The sequence below is a fragment of the Nestor notabilis genome, unplaced genomic scaffold (genome assembly GCF_000696875.1).
Source record: "Nestor notabilis isolate BGI_N333 unplaced genomic scaffold, ASM69687v1 scaffold10198, whole genome shotgun sequence".
Taxonomy (NCBI): domain Eukaryota; kingdom Metazoa; phylum Chordata; class Aves; order Psittaciformes; family Psittacidae; genus Nestor; species Nestor notabilis.
Window position 1 is genome coordinate 2,225 of NW_009941516.1, and position 21,097 is coordinate 23,321.

Here is a 21,097-nt window from a genome sequence, read left to right on the forward strand (position 1 = left end):
CGCTCAGCAATGGGGACATGAACAATCTTGCATGTCTTGGCTAGATGACCTAAATAGTTTGGATTCAGAGGCATCAATGTGCAGCATGAACACCTCCCTCTCTTGCCATGACTCCTTTGAATTTGAAAGGAAAAAAACAAAGAGGATAGTCTAGGTTTCAGTGATAGGTCCCATGCCATTGCTGTCTTTTTTAAAATTCCTTAAGGAATTCCAGTTAGAAGGAACAAGGCAAATCTACCTTTGTTAACTGTCTTCTCCAGTTTCACCCATTAATATGACTGCTGTCCCTCTCTGCTCCCAGATTACGGGCCTGAGGTTTTTCCTCCTGTAAGCTCATCTTACAAAACACAAAGATAAGTAGCAAGTGAGGCAAAATAGCTTTGTCATGCAAAGACATAATCCATGGAGTTGTTCAGTCAGTTAAAGCAGGATGTTCCCACTGTGTACAAATGCAGCAGAGAGTCCTGAAGCTCCTTGTGGTGGACTTGGTAAAGCCAGATGAAGAGGCACATGTAAAACCCAGAAGACAGTGCCTTCTGTGTTGGATGGGCTGGGCAGAGGGTGTAATTTTGCCTCGTGAGCTGTAGCTGTTGGCTGTGGCTGACAGCAGTGGGACTGATGAAGGTACTGCTTGAATTTCCCTGCAGGCTTGCTCCTCTGTCCTGTGAGACAGGCATGCAGGGAAGCAGTTTAGATCTGCCAACAGCAGTGCAAGTAGGTGTTTGGGGCAATGGGAGAGGCTGGATTCAACAGCACCAGGGGTTTCTGTGCAAAGCATGGTCTTTATGGGTCATCACAGATGCAGAAAGTTCTCTTTATTTTATTCTGATCTGGATACGGAGAAGTACTTGCTTTCCTCAACTCACACCATGTTGCTCTTTGTGGCAGGGAATTGAAGAGAAAATACATCCCTTATAAAAGACTACTTGGTCCTAGGGGGTGACGGCTTTGTGCACAATAGCCCTCTTTTAGCTGCTGCAGGAGGATGGGTGCTCAGCCTTTTAAAACAGAGAGCACAATAAACCACAAAAACCCTACAAGTGTGGAGCTGTGCTTTAATTTTAAGGGCAGGAATAGGTCAGGGGGTGTTTCACCCAGCCTTCTGTAACCATCTCTTTGCTAAGTCTTGTTGGAAAGGGTTCACAGTGAACCTGTTGTTCATGAGCTTCTTTCAGTGAGACAAGCTGACACAACAACTAGGCCTTGTGACTGAGCTTCCCAAAGCAAGCCCTAGCCCCGTATTAGGCTGACTTGATCTGAGCTGCAGTTTCACCTGCCCAAAGTGAAGTTTGACTTAAAGCAGCACAAAAAGCCCCTGTTGAAATCCTGTGGTTACTATTAACAAGGAAAAGCTGTTCTCCCTATGCTTTGAAAGCATTTTTTTGGGTGCCTGAGATGCTCTTTTCCTCTTCGTGGCTCCATGCCAGCAATGAAAGCCCTACAAGTCTTTTCATACTCAACAGAGACATCTGTGCGGCACCAGCCCTTCAGTAGATTAATACAGCTGGAAGTGCCCAGATCGTAGTAAGCATCTCTATAGAAAATGAAGATGGAGAAGCAGCACCCAGCTCACTGTCTCAGCTGCCTCCTCTTTGTGTTTTCTAAGTGAGAAGCAATAAAAGCTGATTTACGTCATGAAAGCCAGCAGATGTGACGGATGCAGACAGACGGCAAATCAGCTGACTGAAGAGATGCTGCTTTTATTGCTGGCTTTTTGGAGAGGAACCATGTTAGCAGGGAGGAAACGGAATGCTTGCGGGTTCAGCTGGGAGAGGGCCGTAGCCTATGGGTTTTCCACCTGTGCTGGGGGTATAATAGGGCAGATAAGATCCAATCCCATCATTTTTCCTGTTTGGATTGGCCTTGCTCAGGGTTGTTTATCTGGGTTAGGCAGGGGCGTCCTGCAGGCGCAGCGGTGCCAGTGCTGAATCCTTTCCCCATTCAAGGGGGAGTGTGTAAGTGAACAGCAGCTGCCTCTGCGCTCCTGTTGTTCAGCATCACCAGAAAGACTTTGTGAAAAGGGGCTGAAATAGCAAGCAGATGTCAGTGCCATGCCAGCGCAGTGCAAGCCTGTTTTCCTGGTGCAAAAGGAAAGTTGGAGATGTATAAATCCCAGTTTTCCACAGCGGAGCACAGCAGAGGGGAGGCCGAGCTGGCACCCTGCTTGTCACTAGGGTGGTGCTGGGGGATGGACAGTCACTGGCAGAGCTCTGCATCCCAGGAGAGATGCTGTAACCTCCATCTCAGAGAAGCTGAGTGAAGGTTGACATTTAAAAATGGCACTGGCATTCAGGCCCTTCCATCTTGTGTTCTGTGGCTTTGAATCACAGCTCTGGCACCCAAAGGTGACCTGTATTAAAGGCTGCCTTTGGCTTCACCAATTGGATATTACAGCCCAAGTTATACCTACAGATCACCTTCCTCCCTGCTCAGATCACAGCTTGGCTCCCAGCCTCCTGGGTCTGCCTTCTCCCTGTGTATTCTTCTTTATCTCCTGGATGTGTTTCCCCTGCTCAGCTGCAGACCTCTAGGCATTGAGCTAATGGCTGGATTTTTCAAATCATGCCAGGAGATTTTGGTTCCTTCCCAGTAAATCCTACAGGACTGAGCATATTGAGCATAACCTTGAGCATATTAGGGCCTGGGTCAGAGGGAGGTGACAACTGAGGATTATAAATAAATGGACCTAAGAGGGTGTAGGGTATCTCAGTCAGACTGGAGGGATGTCATAATGTCAATATCAGCCTGAATTCTGGCATTGATATGACCCAAACAACCAGGTGACTTCGTCAGTTTTCTAGAGCTCATAAACCTGGCTCAAAGAGACGAGAAAACACAGCCCTCTCCCAGCCTTTTTGGGACAAGCCAAGTGATACCTAACAGCAATCTTTCCCTCAATTCCTTCCTCATCAACACATTTCTGCAAGCCTGACATCTCAGCAGCAGGAGAATAAAGAGCTTCAGAGAGACAAAGTAGGCAGGATTGGGCCCTCCATGCTGCTGCAGGCTGGACACAGACAAAATAATTACTAAGTCTGAGTACGGCCTCCAATTCCTTTTTGTTAGACAAATGCAACTAGGTGCTTGCTTCAGTCATCGTTATTCCCAAAGCAGGCATCCCCATCACACTGACTGAATGGCCAAAATACACTAATGAGTCTTCTTGCATCCTTTCTGTGTGTTTAATTCACTTGTATTAATTGGACTCTAATACCAGGAAGCACACAGGTCCTTGCTAGCTTTGTTTCCAGACGGCATTTTGAGCCTAATGTCACAGTAGGAAGTCATAAAAGCTCTCCTGAAGCAAATTACCTGAGGAATCAAACAGTTCCAGTCTCACTCAGGAAAATGAATTTCTGTAGCCTGAAGAAATTGGTTATATTCCTAGCCTGAGCCTGCCTTGGGCGTGCATGGCCATCCTGCACCTCTGCACCACGACACAGCTGCTTCCTTAACTTTTGTTTTAAGAGCCCACCTGTATCTCCTCTTTCTGGATACAGGGTCCTGTTAACACGCTTTGAAAACACACAGGCCAGTTAGAAAGGAGACATAAAACACTGCGACTTTACCAGTGCAAGGAAGCATTACCTGGGCATGCAGACTGGATTTTGAAGAGTGTGGAGGAAGACACATCTCCCCAGGATTTCAGAGTCAAAGGGGAGTGACTGACAAAAGCACATCACTATAGCAGCCCAGTGAGCATTCGGTAATCTCTGAGTAGTTGCTGGCTATGCAGTATTCCATAAAGAAATGTTGGGGCCTCCAAGACCCAATTAGACTCACCGTGGTTTCATCTTCATGGAGCACCTGGTCGTAGCCACTCAAAGCAACACAGAAAATGATCGCTGTAACATCCTCAAAGCAGTGAATCCACTTCTTGCGTTCTGACCGCTGGCCCCCAACATCAAAGAGCCTATGGCACAGGAAAGGACCATCAGTGCCTACTCCTTCCTAGTTACAAGGAAACTTCCGCATTCTTGGAATTTCATAGAACAGTTTGGGCTGGAAAGCATATTAAGATCATCCAGCTCCAGCTCCCTGCCTTCGACAGGGACACCTTCCCCTAGACCATGTCCAACCGGGCCTTGATCACTGCCAGGGATGGAGCATACTGTCCCTGGAAGGCTTCAAACACAATGCAACAATCTTTTACCACTGGCTTGGTTTTCTTCCTCCGAGCCTGGAGCTGAGGAGGACCAGGAGCAGCAGTTCCAGCAAGGGATGTGGGGATCTGTGGGAGAACCTCAGAAGTGTGCTGTGTCCCATATCGTCTGCAGAGGGGGAGACTGCATGCTCTTGAGCTTTATATGCTCTAAATACTGTTTGTGTGAGACTTTCTGTCTTCATGTCCTTTTCTCCACTGGCTGGCATCATGGAGGTCAATGCACAGTGTTAACCATATGTGACTGACCCACTTTAGGGAAAAGATTTGGCCAAATATTTTTACATTTACGAAGCTTGATCAGTCTTGACTGGGGGTCAGTCTTATATTACACGTCCCAGCAAAGAGGTCTATTTTGGTTAGAAGAAGCTACCATGAGCTCCCATCTTAAAGGCAGTGATTTTCAAGACAGGATCATATTATTGACCCTCCAAAACGCTCTGCCTTCTGCAGTGGGAGTCATCCACGCATTAACCAGAATTTATAAACTTCTCCTTTGGGAACTATGGGGAAACTCTGTGACAAATAGATGTACCGAAAATTTACTGTGCACTTAGACTAACCTGAAGTGGAGGTTTTTGAATGTGAAGTGGGTTTCTACGATGCCAGTTGTTTTGACCCTGGTTCGGAGGATATCCTGCTCCGTGGGCTGGTAGTCTGCAGCTCCAATTCGATCTAAGCTGTCTAGGTAACTAAGAGAAAATGTGAAAAGAAAAGAAAAGAAAAGAGGTAAGAATAAAGCACACATTAATCTTTGTCAATCTCAGATGAATCCTTCTGCTTCCTATTAATCTTATTCAATATCATTTTTCATGGCTGAATGTACTGTAGTAAATCCTATTCTGGTAAAACCAAACTCCACTAACCTATGCATAAAATCTGATACTGAACTGAAAGCAGGAAATTGTGTGTGTGTGTTTTGTGAGCCCTGATTGCAATTGGTGAAAATACACAGCTTTAATACTGCTTGCTATTTTTACTCCCTGTGGGACGAAGTTCCCAATCTGTCCATTGTGCTGGATTCTGTACACACACATGCTTTTCTGCAAGGGTTTATTCAGATAAGAGGTTGGAGCATATAGGTCTCACTCCCAGAACAGACAGGTCAAGTCACCTTTGGGAGATGCCTGTAACTCTGCTAGAAAGGGAGGGAGGCTTGGTGGCTCCAAGGAGATGCCTTGCTTTCAGTCAGCTCAGATGACAGAGACAAATCTCTGCCTGAGTGAGTCACTGCTTCAGTCTGAAACCAGCATAGGGCTGGGACTGCGGGAGATGCAGCACTTGGACAAAACCCAGGAGCCCGATTAGATGGCAATAATCCGGGAGTATAAGTCAGGGTTTTTGGGGGGCTAGAGGGATGATTTAGCTTTCTAAAACACTTGGATGTTTTTAAAACATTTACCTTTATTCTATTCTAGTCTTTAAATCTATGAACACCAAAAATGCCTCCACAGGCTGAAACTCTGGGTCCTGTCTTTCAGCATGAAATGCTTTTGTGGAGGAGCCCACAGCTGTGCACATACGACCACAATCCATTTTTTCATACCCATTCAAGACAGTTTTTCAAAACAACTCAGCCCAACTAAATATAATTTATAAAGAAAAGAGGAATTTGGATTACAGTTTAATATGAATTATAAACACAAAGCTGCATCACACAATAAAGTCTTTCTTGCCACCATCAAGCCACATGCAGACACTCCAGTTCCTCTTAGAGAGGGTTTGATGTGCATTACAGGGTCTAAATGCCTACCTCTAGCCCCAGAAGCATCAATCTAATGCATGAGATGCTCTCAATATACTGTGAACATAATAAAGCAGGTCTATGCAAAAGCAGTCGTCTTGCCCTTTGATCTCTGTGCTCCTGGCAGTGTGGACGTCATCCAAAGGGATAGCAGGACAGGAGGTGGCATGCGAAGATTAACACTCTCTGTTAAAAACTCATCTAGTCCTGATGAGTTACCCAATCACTCTGACATGATTATGAGCACACTTTGCCCTGTGTCTTGCCAAAGCTTGGCCTGAAGGTGATGCTCTGTCCTGCCGCTGGAGATGCTTTCCCTGGTGCATCAGAAAGCAGGAAAAAACTTCCCATTTGTGTCCTGGAAGAGTGCTCTGAGCCAGGGCTCTGGAGCTGGATGCCTGGTATGCTGTAGCTGTGCACTCTGCTACCCAAGAAAACTCATTTCCACGGGCTTTCATGCCTCCCAACCAAATTCCATGCTAATGTGAAAAACATACCTCGCCCTGCTCCCATCACATATTTTAGCTACCCATCATATTTATAATTCATTATTGTTAAAGAATTGCAAGAATCACATCACCCAGAGAAAAGTATTTAAGCTAAACAGGCTTAGTTTTGTTTCAAGCAGTTAAAGCCATTGCGGTTTTGTGACAGATGCTCCTTTAATAGCCTTATGATGGGTCCTGGATGGATGAATGGGGCTTCATTTGAAATCAGATCCTCCACAGTGATGGCTGAAGCCATGATCACTCATCTATTCACAACTGATGTCAACTCCTGTTATTTAAGAGACAGCTGCATTTCTTCACATGTCCCTGCAGACCAAGGCAGGTCTGCAGTGCTGTTATTCAGAGACCCAGGCTCTCCTTTGTCCTCAGGAACAAAATACTTAAAGGTGATGGTAAAAAGTGGAGGTGTAAGAGAGGGAGGGATTTTCTTTTCCTCTTGGAGTTCTTGGCAGTCCCCTGAAGACTTTCATCACTTTCTCCATCTTCATTTTCTGTAATTTTCTATCATTCAGCTCTCTTCAATTTAAAGTTCTCTATCAATTATTCTTGCCTTTGAGATCCGCCTTTAATGCTGTGAGTGCAGCAAATGAAAAAATCAACTGCAAATTGGCCAAAAGATTTGGCTCCACAGCAGCATAGTGATGGGGGAGTTCCTTACTGGAATTGCTGCCTTCAACCTGTGATGATTTGCTTGTGAACAGCAGCATCCTTTGAACCCCAGGTCCTGTGCTGGAATATCAGGGGGTTCTCACTCTCACGGCATGTGCAGCCTATAGCTCTTCCACGTGGTGTTCCCCTGGGCTGCCTAACAACAAATTAGGTCCAGATTAGCTGCATACAGCCTGGCTCTGTGGTTTGGAAAGCCTCACCTCCCTTCACATCCTTGTCCATGGAGGTGATGCAACTGCAGGTGCCTGGCTCCACCCAAGTTACTCTGAGGGACTGGAGGTCGGGGGGAGATGATGCAGCCTGCCAGCCTCTCAAGGGGACAGGGTGATAGCAATAGAGGGAGGATGTCTAAACAGCCTCCATCCCCTCCACCCTCTCCTCCCCGACAGCACCCAGCTTCCAATCTCAGTTGGGATATCTCCATAGGAACCTTGGCTAGGGGACCTCTAACATCTGTCTGGATAATGGCACTGCTTCCCAGTGCTTAGGGACAGAGGAGTAGTCATATCCCCAACACTCAAGCCTGTCTGGCCTTCAGGTGACCTGAGCTCTGCGAGTCCGGTGCCTCAGAGTCACTCCCATGCCAATGTCTCCAGCCCAGCTCCAATACCTTTTCTGTTAACTCCCCTCTTTATCTCTTTCCTGATGTCTAGTCTTCTCCATCATTCTCCATGTGTTTTTCAATGACTTAGATTCTTTCAGTTGCCTCGGTCTGCTTTTTGCCTGTTCATGGTAGTCTCGACGAGGGTCAACCATCCATTTCTATGAAGGTATGTAACATTTTCAGTGCTGGTTTTGAGGCTGCATTCCAAAAACGTTTACTCCTGTGGCTGCTTTCCCTGGAATTTCTACTATCTGGGACTGCAGCAGACATTTTTATCTCCTGGAGTTGGCTGTGCTGAGTGGGACCCCATCAGTGCAATGCACCCCATGAAGTTCAACCGGAGGAGAGTGCCATGGCATGGCTGCCACACTAACATCCAGCTGAGGGAATGGGAAGCTCTGTCAGGCTGCTAAGCTGATTTTAACTGCTTATTCTACTTGGTTCCTGCTGGAGGTATCTCAGAGGCCTCATCAGAGTGCTGGTGCTCCCTGCCCATGCTGTTTGGACTGACGCCCTGGACTGCTGGGTGTAAGCTTCAGCTGGTGGAGGATGGGATGTTCCCTCTTTGGGAACATGGAAACTCAAGTGTGGGCAAATTGCTACATGTGGTGCTGGATGACAGCATTCCCTTTGAACCATAAATCTTATGGCCAAACTGTTGCTGGAGATAATTAGCTGTTGCAGCCAACTGGCTCCACGACACATAATCCCCTCAGAAAGTGGCATGTGTTTAACCAGCAGAAATAAAAGCACTTTGGAGGGCATGGCGCAAGCACTCAGCTCTGCTCCTGACATATCATCTTCATTGCATGGTGCTGGCATCAGAGCTCCTTCCACTTCCCAGCTCTGGGGTTTGCTTGCTGGAGTGGAGGCATATCTGAAATGACACATCAGCTCTTACTTGCAGCCTGCCTTGCTCAGGGCTTGCAGGGGTTAAGAAAAAAGGCTAGAAGAGGTTTTTGAGTACATGAGTAACCCTCTAGCATTTATACTCCTGAGCCAAGCAGCTCCATTACTTCTTATGTCTTTTATCTTACATGCTTTATGTTGAAGCAGATTGCAAGTTTCTGAGTCACACAGTTTATCAGGCTCAGGGAGGTGAAGCCCAACTATATTATGCTGCTAAAAGCAAAAAAGCACAAGAAATGGCGTTTCCTAAATCAGGGAGAGGATCCCATCAAACTGAGGCCATGAAACGCAGATGCTCTGTAAGGACTAGCTGGTACTGAGAATCTTCACACAGTAATATTGAAAATAGAGAGTAAATGTAGTTTCTTGTGCCTTCATTTGCTGTTTCCAACAGCATGTGGTAGCAGCACTGCTGATGCCAGAGACTGCATGAAGAAAGCGCTGCTGTCTGAGTTAACCCGTGGGAATAGATGGGCAGCAGCAGCCTATGTGCAGCAGAGGGGGACCTCTCCCCAGGCACACTGCTACCATGAGAACCTTCTCCCAGGATTGTACTGCCAAAGCCAAAGGCTCTGCTGGCTGCTCTCTTGGATGAAGAAAGGTAGCTGAGTTTACAGCTGTGGTCAACGCTGGATACCTGTGGCAAAACTCACACAGATGCACATTCACTTCTGTTGAGATTAATGGCAATCAAATGGTTAAACAACAGTTGGGTTTTTTCTTGCCTTGGAGGTGACACCTTGTCAATGTTTTTGCAGGCAGCATCCAGCTTCCACTGCACAAACCCAAGGTGCTCATGTCCTCAGAGGTCCACAAGCTGTGGTGCAGCACCAGCCACAGCCCAGGACATAGTCTGAAGCAGGCAGTGGAGTGGGAACTTCAGGAGAGCAAGCCTGGAGACAGCAGCATCTTCTCAGCTGCCCCTCTATCCTGCCAGTCCTGCCCTCTGTCCACATCTCCTCTGTGAAAGAAAAGCCATGCGTGGGATCCTCCAGCCTTGTTATGTTGCCTTGGTTGCATCTGATTGAAAGAGCAGATCCACATTCACCAACGAATGCAGTTGAGTCACTGCTGGGTTATTTTTTACTCTATATAAAAGGTTCTCAAGGTTCAGTTCCAACATCGTGTCCTGGCAAATGATTAGTTTTTAATCAAGATTGTCATGAGCAGGATCACCTCATCTAACTCCAGATGTTTATGTAAACATGTCTCCTTCCTAGTTCATGGATGGAAGGCTATCTGCATCCAAGCTTAGCTTGTACTTTAGCTTCTTCCTTCCTTTCACCAATGATCACACAGATCAATGTATATTTAGCATTAAAACCATTTAGTATTTAGTGACTGTAAAGTAAGGATTCAGAGGATAAGCATGAACTTAAGGAGTGGCAGTAGTGACTCCACAACAGCATAGTAAACTCTCATAGTATCTTCTACCAGAAGAGAAAAACCATTTAGGCACTGCTTCTCAAAGGTGTGCTAAACTTGGTATGGCTATAAGGGCACCCCATGCTGGGCAAACACCCAGAGGGCATGGCACCACAGCGTTTTTCCTGCAGATGCCATGCCCAGCTATATCTGCTGTGTTATTTTAGGGGAAAGGGAGAAACAAATCACAGCCCACTCTCAGAACCCAGCACTCATCCAGCACACACAGTGGTGATGCAACACATGTCTTAAATAGTCATCAGTTATGAAAGGCTGGAAATGCAGCCAAGCAGAGGCATCATGTCCCTTCAGAAATCAGTCCTCCCTGAGGGTGAGAAGCATGGTGTGCTCGTGTGTGCAAGGCCATCCCATTCATCAAAGCTAGACGGTGTCACATACTGCTCCTCAGGCACTTCCAGGGAGGTTATGGCAGACAGAAGAGACCTTAGAGGATAAGGAATTCAGCTAAGAAGGCAAGAGCATGTTTTGGTGTTTTCTGAGCCCAGCCCAGAGAAAAGAAAAGTCTTGGGATTTCGCTCCTGGACTTTGGGCAATGCGTTTTGTGTTTCTGCCTGTGTACCTCTCTCAGCCAGTCCTGCCTCAATGGGAATCATATGAATTACACAGCATTCAATTCTGTCCTGCTGCTGCTCCTGACAAATTTCATCTCACGTCCAACCAGGAGAGATATGAGCATGGCCACTCCCTCGTTTCCCTCCCCTAAATCCAACCAACCACAAGCCACTTCTGGTGCCTGCTTCTTGCAGGCTGCTAACAGCCAGAGTGATAGTCACCAGGCCCAGAGGTTACTGGGTTTATTTTCCTCAATGAACTCTGCTGGATGCCCTGGGTTTTCATTATTTTCCCTTGGGAAATGAGGAGGAATGTCCCTCCTATTAAAGGACCAAATTCTAGTTAATTAAAATCTAAAAGTGCCAAAACTTGACAGAATGGATGCTACGTTGCCTAAGGTTTTTTTGTTGGTTTTTTTTTTTTTATTCGTGCACTGAAGCAGGGCTGTGCAGGGCTTGTACATCAAGATCAACTTGACAAGTTGGTATTAATACTAATGATAGGCAGGAGGAACGAACAAAAGCAGGTTGGAGTTTAGCTGCCCTAGTTAGACTTGCAGTTTTCCTGGGAAAGCAGATGTGGGCTCATCTTTCTGCATTTGTTTGAAGTTTGAAAACTGGATGGGATGCAAGAGGGGATGATGAAGATTTATTTTTTTTAACATATTGGAGCCCTTACAGAAGAGAAAAACAGTGTGTCTGGATGAGATCAATGACCCACCTAGCTTAATTAATGTCCAAGAGCAGATGTTGAGAGGAGTACAAATTCAGGGCAAATGTGCAGTACTCAGTCTTCCCAGCCTCCAGTACTTCAATGGATAGCAGAGTTTCAAAGAGAAGGTTGATAGTTTTATATTTATTACCCAAAAACAATTTTTCTTCCAGAAATCTGTCTAGTTGCTTTTTGAAGCAATGTAAACTTTTAACAGCCACATCTGCAGTAACGAACTTCTCAGCTCTGCTACCCTGTCTGTAAAAAACTCACTCTTTGTGGCTTTTAAACTGCCACATCAGAGTTAACTTTGTTAATCACTCTATGGAACATGCTCTGCTCCCTCTCCTCCCTATTCCCCACTTGTTCCTCTGTAGACCTCTCTGTAGACCTCTCTGTAGACCACTGCACATCCCCTGTGGAGCATGTCTGCTCTGCTCCCGAGACATATCTGCATGGGAGCTCTTCAGAGCCTTTCATCACACCAGGAAGGGGTCTTCCTCACTTCCTGGGTCCTAACCAGGAGATACGGGATCTCCTGGATGGGGATCCATTCCCGTGGATGGGGAAAGGAAGGAGCTACAGCTGCCTTGTTCTATACATAACATCTGCTTTACAGACACTTAATATAATGATACTTTGAGAACTGGATAGTTTAACACCAGCCCCCTTGGAGCTGTAGCATGGGCAGATCTGGTGGTTTGCCAGCAGTGGTGCAATCCCTTCTAGAAGTGGCCTCATCTGTGCAATACCACTGTTTATACAAAGCTGCTGTGTCTTAAAGCACTGTTTAGCGCAGAGCCACTGACCACAGGGCACCCTCACCTTTTTGTTTTACAAGCAGAATATTTTTGCAGGGGCTACCTGGATCTTTCCAGCAGCGCTATGGGAATCAGAGCCCGCTGGGACGATGCATGACTCAGACTGTGCAAGGTCTTCTCTCCTGGTGGTCCTGGACGCAGATGTCCTCTGTGTGCCAGTGCAGGCACAGGGGCTGAAGCAGAGGAAATCTCAAAAGCTCCAGCCTAGCTTTTGCTTTATGTAAGCCTCTGCTTCCTTCCTACGACCAGCCCTGAAGGACAGCAGCTGAGCTGGAGCAGGGATGAGGCCTGGTGGGACTCAGCACCACCCTGGAAGTGAGCAGGATCTATGCCTAAACCTTTACGCAACAGAGTAAGTGGGTTTGATGTATTTTTTATCTTTAGGACTGCTGTTATAAACCTGCTGACAGTGGAGCTGACGGCTTTCTATACTGTAAAAGAAAAAAAGAAGAAAGGAAAGAAAAGGAGGGGCTAAAAATAAGCTGTGGGGAGTTTGGGATAATGAAGGGCTTGTTCTGGGAAGGAGCTCTGAGCAGAGGATGCAGCCTCCGCTCAGCCCAAATGGGACAGATGTCAAAAGCCCCAGCTCACCATGTCCCTGCAGTGAGCTCACTGAGCTGGCCCACCCCAGTGCTCCTCACATCCCACAGCAGCCAGTTCAGTTCAGCCCCAAGGCCATCTCGTGAGCTAATTACTCAGAATTACTCCAACCCTGGAAAGCAGACAGCACAGATGAAACCAGCCACACGGACTTTAACCTTCTGATCCACCACTGGCCAGAGAGATTCATCAGTGTGTGCATGAAGGCCCAGGACATCTATTTACACACTTGTGGCAGTAGGAGAAGTAGCATTAACATTTTAACATCTCCATTTCTAAGCTGGAAGGAAAAAAAGAGAGCTGCAGCAATACAGTTTTTGTAGTGCTAGGTGTCTGTCTGCAGCAGGGATAGCACTAGAGAGGGATTCAGATCTAAAATGCTATGAAGGAAAGTGTTAGTTAATGAGATCTGTGCTCTCCTATCAAGTTACTAGAGAATGCCCATAGCTGGATGACAGCACAATTACAATGAGTGGGGTGGGTCTGTCGGGAGCTGACTTCAGTCCAAGGCCCCATTTATCCACTCACCATGCTGAGGAAGATGGATTACTGGTGATGGAGTGGGAATCATGTTTATGGATCTCCATATCTGTCCATTTTCCTGATCTATTAGCAAGCTATGGGGATTTCTGATTTCAAATACCATTTAAGCATTCTACCAAAATCAGCCAGTGTTCTGTCGTGGACAGATGTGACCCACAGATAGCAAAAGCAAACCTGGGAAGTTTTACCTGTGGCTACATGCTAGAAATGTCTTAGTTATCCTAGACATCCTATAGGTGGATGTCTTGGGAGTGTGAAACTTGTGTTATGCAAATGGGCTTTCTGGTCCTTCTCAGCAGCTGCCAGGCTGAGGCTCCTTCGAGAACAGCTTCACTTGTGGTATTGCAGCAGTCTGGTTTCAGCCCAGGCTGGATACAGAAGCAGAAGACATGTAAGGGAAAATTCCTGGAGTTTCTCATCCCTTTAGAAAACATGCAGCTGAATCATTATTAGGAGAAAATCTGTATGACATATATCAACTCAGCTGGATCGTTCCCACCAGGGAATGATGCTACCTGGGTCAGGCTGTGCTGGCAAGACATTCTGCTGACCACTCACTTTTCCTCTCTCCCTCTTCTATGGGCATGATCAACCTCAGGGAAGTCTATAATTTAGTCCCTGTCACCACACAACCACCCTGGAAGGTTAGGCTCCTGAAGCCCAGCAGACAGCAGTTTGGGTTGCTCCTAGGTCTCTGCAGGAGTGGGCTGAACCCTGTGTTCAGCTGAAGACGCATCAGGGATACGTGCATGATAAAACCAGTTTGAGATACTCCCTACAGAACAGCCTGGCCACAGAGCTGGTGTGGGTCTGCAGGAGATGAGCTCAGGACACCACCCACAACACATACTCTCCACCAGGGCTGCAGACAGCTACTGTGCATGCACCTGAGGTTGTGCAGACATCTCTGCCTGTGCCCTGGGGACATGTCCCTGCCAGAAGCAGCCTCTGCTGTCTGCCCACAAGCCTGCCAGTGACCACGTCTCTTGGGAGCAATCTGCAGGCCAAGGGGCTGCAGGAAGTTAGGTGGGCAAACCAAGAATCCCAGTCTGCTTGGTGGGAGAAGTTTGGACTGACCCAGGAGTACTTCACTTCCAGTGGGAGCACAGACCTGACCCAAAGCAGTGTTAGGTCTGAAAAATACCAGGAGTTCTTCCAGACAGCATGGACTTTATTGCGAGTAACTGCTTCTGCTGAGCTTCCTCTTGGCTGCAGAAGGGGAGGAGTGCATCTTGACCAGATGGCTGGTTAGACAAGACCACGTTTCTGCACTCTGCTGCTGGAGCACCTCAGCTCTTGCTGAGCATGGCTGATGTGTCCTCCCAACCTCCCACCAGCATGGGGAAATGCTATTAATCACATTTGATTTAGGAGGAATAGAAGTATTAAGGGGATAGATCTGAGGACATGATGGGAAGGAAGTCTGTGGTGGCACTTGGAAGTCACTTTGAGTTCCCTAAATCACAGTCAGGAGCTTTAACCACCAGACCTTTCCATACTGAGTTTTATAACCCTTAAGCAATATTCTTACATGCTTTTAATAGGGATTTTGGTAGGGGCAGATCAAGCAATATTGTAAATATTTGCTAGCCTATTATAAGAAAGAAATCTATTCCCTGCATAAAAAGCAGCCTTTGAAATGGTGTTACAACTGATGATTAAACCACAAGTTAAACCAAGAATTTGAATAGAGATAAAGAAATGCTTTCTTTTTTTCCCTTGTGAACAAAGAAGGCTGAAAATGGATGTTGTCATGTACTTTTCTGCTCCGTCCAATATGATTTCATGCATTCCTATATGGATTTTGATGAGTTCTGCAGATCAATGGCGCTGCATTTAAACACAAGCTAAGCAGTAATTACAGATGCATGCAAGATTTATTCATCCGGTAGCACTGTACTAGCTGATGGAAGGATCAGCCGTATCCAATCAATGTTTGAAGCTTCTCAAAAGAAAGAGCTTTTTGGCTCCCACTGCAAAGTGAAAACAAAAATAACCCCCTGAATCCCAGGAGTGCCCCCTTATGTCCATACAGGGAAGGCTGCAGGATGGAACTGGGTCACAGATGCATTGGTGCTCACACCAGGACTTGCCTTTGCACGCCCATACATGTCCTTCATGTGAGGGTCTTCTTCATGCGCTCATTGCATGACACACTGAGGCTGAGGACTGGACTGATGAGATCTGAGGCATAAGCAAGTAAAGAGGAGGATGAGCAGTGTGGAGGAAGGAGCCAGGGAGCAAGCAGCTGGCATTCCCCAGGCACTCAGACCTGCACAGGCAGGGACCAGGGTGACGTGCTACGCTGCGGTGCAGAGAGAGCCTCCAAACCACGGAGGTGTGGAATGTGGCTCTGTTGTTATGGAGACACATGCCAGGAGATGCAAGGTAGCATGTTTAAAAGCAGATACTGGATTTTGTCTAATATTTCTCCAGGTTTTCCCTGTTGATGTGGCTGTATATCCATATAGAATCTCTCCCCTCCTCTGGAGCAAAGCTGTTTGCTCCCTGCTGTCACTGCGAGATACCCTGTGGAGTCCGGGAGTCCCACTCTGGAATGCTCCTTGCTAGGACTTCAAGCAATGTATCACTGCTAATCCTACACGTAGATTTCTCATCAAGCTGCTGGAAAGCAGCAATGCATCAAGTCAAAGACAAACCTAGAGCTCTCCCATGTTCTGAGGCAAGGGAACATAAGGAATAGGATGAATGGACCGACCTAGGTGGAGGTAACTCTTTCAGACATTCACATGGGTGCCTACACAGAAGTCAGAGAAATCCTTGGTAAGATAAACATGTCATATGAGTGACCTCTCTGCTTTTAGCACATTTTCTATTTACTACCAACTTTTTTAAGACAATGCTCTTAAGCGTCCCCTAGTGATTGTGGATGTCTGAACAAACACAGCAGGACTGAGCCCTGCCTCCACTTCAAAGGATGCTCCACTCAAGCTGGGAAGCACAGGCAAGTAGGAAACCCCCCTAGGCCTGCCCAGAGAGCAGCCATAGGTAGGAAGAGGTTGCTCAGAGGTGTGGCTGGGGTGTCCTGCACTGTAAGCTCCCCTCTGTCACCTTCAAGACTGCATATAGGTGGGACCTGCTCGAGACTGAGCAGGTCATGACATGCAGCTCTTTATCCTGGGTACAGAAGAGGCTCTTCATCATTAAGGGTGGTCCCCTGGGCGGGATATAGGTAGTTGAGCTGCTGGGTAGAAATGTGTAGCTTTATCTCCAGTGTTTATTTGTAACTTCTGTATTTGTGCCATTTCTCTATTTACGTATTTCTGTGCAATGAGATACTCCTCTGAGGATTCCTTCATGCAAAGTTGCTGTTTCCAGTGTTCGTTTAATTTGCACAGATTTTTGCCTGGACTCTGTTCCCAGTTCCCAGCTTTCAACATCTGCTAGCTACTGTCAGCCTCCTCTCTTCGTTTCTCCTATTCCTGCCTGTTGCAGGTTTGGCCTCACTGTTCAGCAAACTCCCTGGTAGTATTTCTATGTTGGTGATTGCAAGATTGTGGAGCTGTGTAACTGAAAATGTTTAAACTGACATTAATGCTGCTCAGTAGGATGTACTGGGTGGTATTTTCCTGAACAAGGCTTTGGAAATGGTTCTTATGCTGTCATCAAACCTTATGTACCAAGAGCAATACTGAGGGACTGGGAAATGTTGATTTATGCCATTACAAGTGCTGTCAGAGCCTCGCACCTACAGTGACTGCTCGAGGAGGTGTTTCATGGCCTTGGACTGTGATTTTAGAACACTGAATTTCTTTTCGGTGCTGGTGCTCCTAGCAAACCCCCTGCTCTGCCCTGGGGTGGCAATGTAGTTCAGCAGGGAATGGGTTACAGTGAGGCAAAGTGCATCATAAACTGGACTAACTGCCAAAACCTGAGCTGACACTTCCTTGGCGGGGCTCCACAGTGCAGTATGTGCCTGGTTTCTTTATCCCCTGTATCTTTTCCTTCCTTTCCCAGCAGCATGGAGAAGGTGCTGCCTAAAATCCAGGCTCAGCACCATTTCTCCTCTTTTTCCCAATTAATTCATCCCCAGAAGAGACCCCAGGAACCTCTGAGGTGCTGCCTACTCCAGGCACTCCAGCATTTAAATGCATTCAACATATTGGAGGTGGGAAAGGCGCAAGCACAAAGATATTGGCACGAGGATGCGTGTTTGCTCTGCCGTACTCCAGCCTCCTTCTGCTCTGAACTGTGCTGTTATGACCAAACTAAGCAGCCCTGCACGGAGCCAGTGCCTGGAGAGTGGAGTGAGCGTGTGCCCATCCACAACAGCCCATGCAGAATTACCCTGAGAGCCCGACCAGGGGCTGCTGGGGCTCAGGGGAAATTTAAAGGGGTTTCTGATGGGGGCTGCAAAATAGAGGAGTTGAGGGTTTGGACTGGTCATGTTGGTAGTCTGAAGGCAAGGAACATTACTGCAGAAGGTGAAAGAAGTTTGTAGACAGTCTTAGTGTTGTTTTTACTGTAATAGATAATGTAAAAGGTATGGGTGAATGGACTGACACAGACCTAGCACTAGGTGTGTATGTTGCAGGGTAAAAAAAGAAGAGAAAGAAAAAAGGTAATAATACGAAGAGGTCAAAAATCTGCCTAAAGAGTATCAGGCCCACTTGGTGGCTGGCCTCATGCCCGGCTTGTACAGGTGAGTTGCACATGAGGCAGTAAGGTGGCACTGCCATGTTTGGCTGCCTTCGCTTCTCCTGCCTGAATCGATGATCATCTCATCAGCATGTGCTTTGAAAAACCAGGTACGAACCCCTTGTCAGGTCTCCAAGAGAGGAAGGAGGCAGGAAAGGCATCCCTGGCACTGACCCAGCACTGGACTGGGAAGAAGACAGGCAACAGGTTCCCCTCCTCGTCCTGCTTACTGCAAAGCCAGAGGTGCTGTGCTGGGAAGCAGCCATGCCTGCCGCTCTCTGCAGGGCTTATGGAATCCCAAAGGAAAGCACAGCCCTTCCTGCAGCCAGACACCCCTGGTGCTGGGTTCCATAAAATGCTAGAATGGTTTGGATTGGAAAGGACCTGAAAGCTCAACCAGTTCCAAACCCCTGCCATGGGCAGAGACACCTTCCACTAGAGCAGGTTGCTCCAAGCCCCATCCAACCTGGCCTTGAACACTGCCAGGGATGGGGCAGCTAGAACTTCCTCCAAGACACCCTGGGTACACACCATATGCACTGCACCAGCCATGCCCAAACATGTGCCTGTAAGCTGATAAGCCCTGGCCATGTCTTCTACATAAAGAAAGAAACCCCATATTTCCCTCTTTCCTAGCTAAAGAGCAGTAGGAAATCAAGGGCTAGGGGTTGAATATTAGCTCAGCACTTGGCCTGGGTAAGTGAGAAACAAAGTGGTGTTTGCTACAGGGCTAATTAGATCTATTTGATTAATTAGTCTGTGAAATGATCCGTGCCCAGGGCTCCCCCAGGTCAATCCTGGATGAATGCTGCGACTCTGCTCCTGTGCGGCTCACCCAGACCCCCCCATCATGCTCTGCCCATCTGCCCAACCCTGCAGGTTCCTGCCTCACTCCACTCCTGCCTTTGCTACTCTTGCCACCATGGACATCAGTGTCCCAGAAATAGGAGCATGTTTATTGCCCCCACTGGGGAACCAAGACAAGGAGCTTCAACCTCTTGACCAGCAGGCACCACGGGCTTCTATTCGTGGGCACAGCTCTGGGTGTTTCATCCCCATCATTGCCAACTCTTGTGATTTTATGGCAAGTGTCACAATGTTTGCTAGATTTTCTTTTTCTTAAAGCCTCAGCCCCTCAAGGCTGGATAATAGATAGACTATTCGCTTAAGGAAATAAAAAAGATCTTTTCAGCTCTCCTGTTCACAGACAAAAGGCTTTAAAATATAAGCTAGTGGACTTAGGAAGCCACAGATAAAAGCAATTTTCCAATGGTTGTCTTAATATATATTGAAAAACAGGGGCTTTTTAGCTAAGCTCATGATTGGTTTTTGGTTTAACTTCTAACCTTAAACACCTGAGTGCGGGGATGCTGCACTACTCCCCCTCTTCAGAATGGGCTGCACCCCAAGGGAGGGCAGGAGGACATGGCAGTGGCCCCACAACTCCAGCAGTCACTCACATGCTTTTTGGGCTCTCTTGTGCCCTGGGGCATGGCACAGCACATCCCCCTGAGGAGAGTCAGGACAGGGGGCAGGGTGGCTGATGGAATTGTAGCTCCTGGGGTCAGGGAGTCGAGTGTTGCACTGAGAAACCCAGGGCAGGGAAAGGCTGGTGGCTGTGAGAATGGGAAGGAGGGAAAAGGAGATTCACCTTGAGTGCACAGGGCTTATCTGCCCTGCCTGACAGTGCTTGTCCTGAGCTGGAGTGGCTCCTCCTGAGCTGTGCATCCCATGGCTGGTGGCACGCAGTTCTGTCCAGTGCACTGCTGTGTGCAGCCTGGACTGCAGCAAAGTCCTTTGCAACTTTTCCTTTTGAACTGGGGTGATTTCTGGTATAGGACCCAGAAGGAGGAAGGGAAGGGGGCAGATGACAGATGGACAGCATCTTCCTATCGCACCATGGCCACTAGTGCCTGGAGACCCATGTGAAATTTGGCTTACTCCATCCTGGACCCCAGCTACAAAGAAATTCTGTAAGAATTCTGTGAGCAGTCCTTTGATTCTGTAAATTCTTTACTGTGAGGGTGGTGTGGCACTGGAACAGGTTGCCCAAAGAAGTGGTAAATGCTCCATCTAAATGCTGGCAGTGTTCAAGGCAAGGCTGGCCAGAGCTTTGTGCGACCTGGTCTAGTGTGAGGCAGTTGAAACTAGATGATCTTAAGGTCCTTCCCAACCCAGACCATTCTATGATTCTGTGATTCTATGAATTCCTATGCTCCTGCCATTATTTGCCATTTAAGGATTTCACACAGACAGCAAATATGTCAGAAAACCACGTGCCACCACCACGCGCGCCTCCCAGCATTACAGATGGTGCCAGACCTGATGCCAGATGTGTGAAGAGCCACAGCACGGTAGTCTCCTGACAGCTTTGCCTGCAGACACTGTAGAATCATGAGGCTGAGAGCAGCCACATGTGCTGCAGGGGGACAGGGCTCACAGCCCCTGGTGAAAGATGAGCTGGATGCAGGCTAGCTGGCATAAAGCAAGAATTACCCACACAGAGGGACATCTCCCTTGACAGAGCTACCTGATTCCCTAAGGAGCTTGAAACAGCAACAGGATGCCCAGAAAGCCTCACTGGTAGGAGACAGCCCAACTCCTGCCCCCTCCCCATATGAGTGATGCCGTTGCAGCGCAGGCTGTGACAGTGGAGCTGGGGGCACATGGTACATCAGACTGCAAGGTGCACAAAGGGAGAGGGACGCTTGGGCTCCCTGGCTCTGCATGAGAGGAGAAGCAGGAACTGCAGCTTCCCAGGAGATCCTGGACTTGCTGGCTGTGAAGCCACATTCCTGCACTGCCATCCTCCAGCATGGGAAGGAGGCTGGGATGAAAGGTGGGAGACCACAGTGATGGGCGAGCTGCAGGACATGAGTGCTGCCTGCTGAAGGGCTGAGCTGATGGGAGCGGGGGCTGTGGGCAGCAGTAGGGGTAGGCAGTGGGAAAACAAACTGAATGGAACAAAACAACCCCAGCCCCAAGCCTTGGTGGTAGCTTGCCAGCTCCAGCTGGTTTCATAAGGACATTTCAGCCTAAAAATACACAAATAGCCAAAAAAAGTCAAATCTTTCTGCATCGAATCTGTCATCCACAGCTCTTTGCAAGGCAGGAATCTGTCAGCTGGCAATGAAAACAGATTATCCAGGGTTCAAGACTGTGGTTCAG

The 21,097-nt window shown here is 47.6% G+C and overlaps 1 protein-coding gene across 1 annotated transcript in view; it reads right to left on the reverse strand.

The window, feature by feature from the left end:
• Positions 1-3,783: 3,783 nt before the first annotated feature.
• The window catches only part of LOC104410682 (guanine nucleotide-binding protein G(o) subunit alpha), a gene marked incomplete at both ends in the record, with an annotated part of 70,875 nt that continues 53,561 nt past the window's right edge, over positions 3,784-21,097 (reverse strand). Inside the window, 2 exons of the mRNA XM_010020927.1 lie at positions 3,784-3,913; positions 4,726-4,854. Of these exons, the coding sequence (XP_010019229.1) occupies positions 3,784-3,913; positions 4,726-4,854 (259 nt within the window). The remainder of the gene's footprint in view (positions 3,914-4,725; positions 4,855-21,097) is intronic.